General features: G+C 42.5%; 1 protein-coding gene across 1 annotated transcript; it reads left to right on the top strand.

Annotated features, from left to right (window-relative positions):
- Window positions 1-237: 237 nt before the first annotated feature.
- Window positions 238-2,408, top strand: LOC120050874 (serine/threonine-protein phosphatase 6 catalytic subunit-like). Its single transcript, XM_038997402.1, has 7 exons — window positions 238-312; window positions 681-776; window positions 904-969; window positions 1,104-1,245; window positions 1,390-1,469; window positions 1,638-1,847; window positions 2,010-2,408. Exons 1-7 carry the CDS (start codon window positions 238-240, stop codon window positions 2,256-2,258), a joined length of 918 nt encoding a protein of 305 aa, XP_038853330.1. The 3' UTR covers window positions 2,259-2,408.
- The last annotated feature ends 219 nt before the right edge of the window (window positions 2,409-2,627 follow it).

Below are 2,627 nucleotides of genomic sequence, written 5' to 3'. Positions count from 1 at the left end.
GAGCTACAGAACTGTTACATCCAATAATTACTAATTTGACTATGATTTAACAAGACTTAAAGAGCTCACAATATGCACTGTCCGGGTCCGGAGGATATAAAACCAAATTCTAAGGCCTATAGTATGCATGTGCGTATCCTACACAGCAGATGGCAGCACAACGCAAACTGTTCAGTAAATCTGACTGACGGAACCGAACATGCATAGTAGTAGAAACATTAGCGAACAGCTGATACAATGGCGCCACTGGACCTGGATAAATACGCGGAGATTGCCAAGCAGTGTAAATATTTACCTGAAAACGACCTCAAGGTGAGAATCAATGCCTTAGCAATGGCAATCACCTCTAAAAATAACCCTGATGAGCAGCACGCATAGAAGCCTACTTATCAGATATGAGCAACAGCCAAATCAGTATCACTTCTAATCATGTCGAAGCATCCTGACCTGAAATCACAGACTGTGATGCCATAGCCTAGAATTATAATTCAACGGATGCCATCATCATGCTTGACGAAATGATTGGTATGAGAGTGTCATTTACAGTAGCTTAGTTGTCACTTGTGAATTTCTCTACTATGCCATTCATTCATTAAACGATTGCATGACACATCACATTGAAGTCTCTGAAACTGTTACATTATGCTTCTTATTCTTACCAAGTGTGGGTTTTTCCTCAGAGGTTATGTGATTATGTATGTGACCTATTGCTGGAGGAATCCAATGTCCAGCCTGTGTCCACCCCTGTGACTGTGTGTGGAGATATACATGGACAGGTAGGCTACTTTATTGACCATCACAGCTTTACAGCAACATTGCTAGATATTTGTGTTTGAAGCTGATGGAGTTTACATTTATTTTCAGTAGTTATGAAGTTAACTTGGTTGTTTCTTCTTCTTTCAGTTTTATGATCTGTGTGAACTCTTCAGAACCGGAGGACAGGTCCCAGACACAAACTATATTTTCATGGTTGGTTAAAACTCAACTATTCTCCTCTTGTCCACTCCCATTTATCTTAATTGATTTGACTGTTATTGTTTTTTCATGTTTACAACGTCCATCAAGAATCACCCCATCATGATTTGGTGTCTGTGTCTCTACAGGGTGACTTTGTTGACCGGGGATATTACAGCTTGGAGACATTCACATACCTGCTGGTGTTAAAAGCCAAATGGCCTGACCGCATCACGCTTTTAAGAGGAAACCACGAAAGCAGACAAATAACCCAAGTATATGGCTTTTATGGTGAGATTTTCATTACTTCACCATATCCAGCCCAACCAAATGTTGCAATAATAGGCTACATTAGTAGTTATCGTTCAATCCAAACCATTGACTCCAGGTGCACTGGTTGTAAATGGGATGTCCCCGGTCTATTTTTCCTTTCAGATGAATGCCAAACCAAATATGGAAATGCCAATGCCTGGCGCTACTGTACCAAAGTGTTTGATATGTTAACAGTTGCAGCAGTGAGTACAACTCTATTGCTTTGTATTTCTGATTTCCTGCAGTCAAATCCCCCATGTCACAATTTTAGCATATCAAGCCAACATGGAGATGATTACACATGAGCCTTAAGATATTTTCTACTATCACAGTTATTCTAATGCTGTACTTTGGTTGTTTTCTTGTGCCAGCTGATGGATGAGCAGATTCTGTGTGTTCATGGGGGCCTCTCCCCAGACATAAAGACCCTGGACCAAATCAGAACCATTGAGCGGAACCAGGAGATCCCCCACAAGGGAGCATTCTGTGACCTTGTCTGGTCAGACCCCGAGGACGTCGACACCTGGGCCATCAGCCCCAGGGGAGCTGGGTGGCTGTTTGGTGCAAAGGTCACCAATGAGGTAAGATTAGTCTTGTTCACCACTGATTAGAGATGCACACTGCAGTACATACATTGTCAATTTCACACAGCAATATATATGAAATGGGTAATAGTCCTGTTTTATTTTTCACATTCATCTCACTCTCTTTCTTTTTTTGTTTATATATCCCTCGATGTGCAGTTTGTTCACATCAACAACTTGACGTTGATCTGTCGGGCACATCAACTAGTCCATGAAGGTTACAAATTCATGTTTGATGAGAAGCTGGTCACGGTCTGGTCAGCTCCTAACTACTGCTATCGCTGTGGCAACATTGCCTCCATCATGGTCTTCAAAGACGCCAATACAAGGGAGCCCAAACTGTTCCGGGCGGTCCCCGACTCGGAGAGAGTAATTCCACCCAGAACAACGACACCATATTTCCTGTAAACACTGCACTAACTATCATCATCTTTGGCCGCACTGTTATCAAGCACCACATTTGTAATGCATCACATACAGTGGAGCGACAACAACTCCCGTTGAAGTGACACTACTGATTATGTCATTCATATTTTACCAGTGGAGGCTGCTGAGGGGAGGACGGCTCATAAGAATGACTGGAATGGAGCCAATGGAATGGTATCAACCACATGGAAACCACATGTTTGATACCATTCCATTGACTCCATTCCAGCCATTCTTATGAGCCGTCCTCCCATCAGTAGCCTCCACTGTATTTTACTGTAGGCTACTGTACGTAACTTATATACAGCACTGTGTGTTTTTGTGTCTGCTGTAGCTCTGTGTGCCAACACG

Source organism: Salvelinus namaycush, chromosome 1 (genome assembly GCF_016432855.1).
Source record: "Salvelinus namaycush isolate Seneca chromosome 1, SaNama_1.0, whole genome shotgun sequence".
Taxonomy (NCBI): domain Eukaryota; kingdom Metazoa; phylum Chordata; class Actinopteri; order Salmoniformes; family Salmonidae; genus Salvelinus; species Salvelinus namaycush.
The sequence above is the reverse complement of the archived record's forward strand: the minus strand, read 5'-3'. Positions and strand labels throughout refer to the sequence as shown.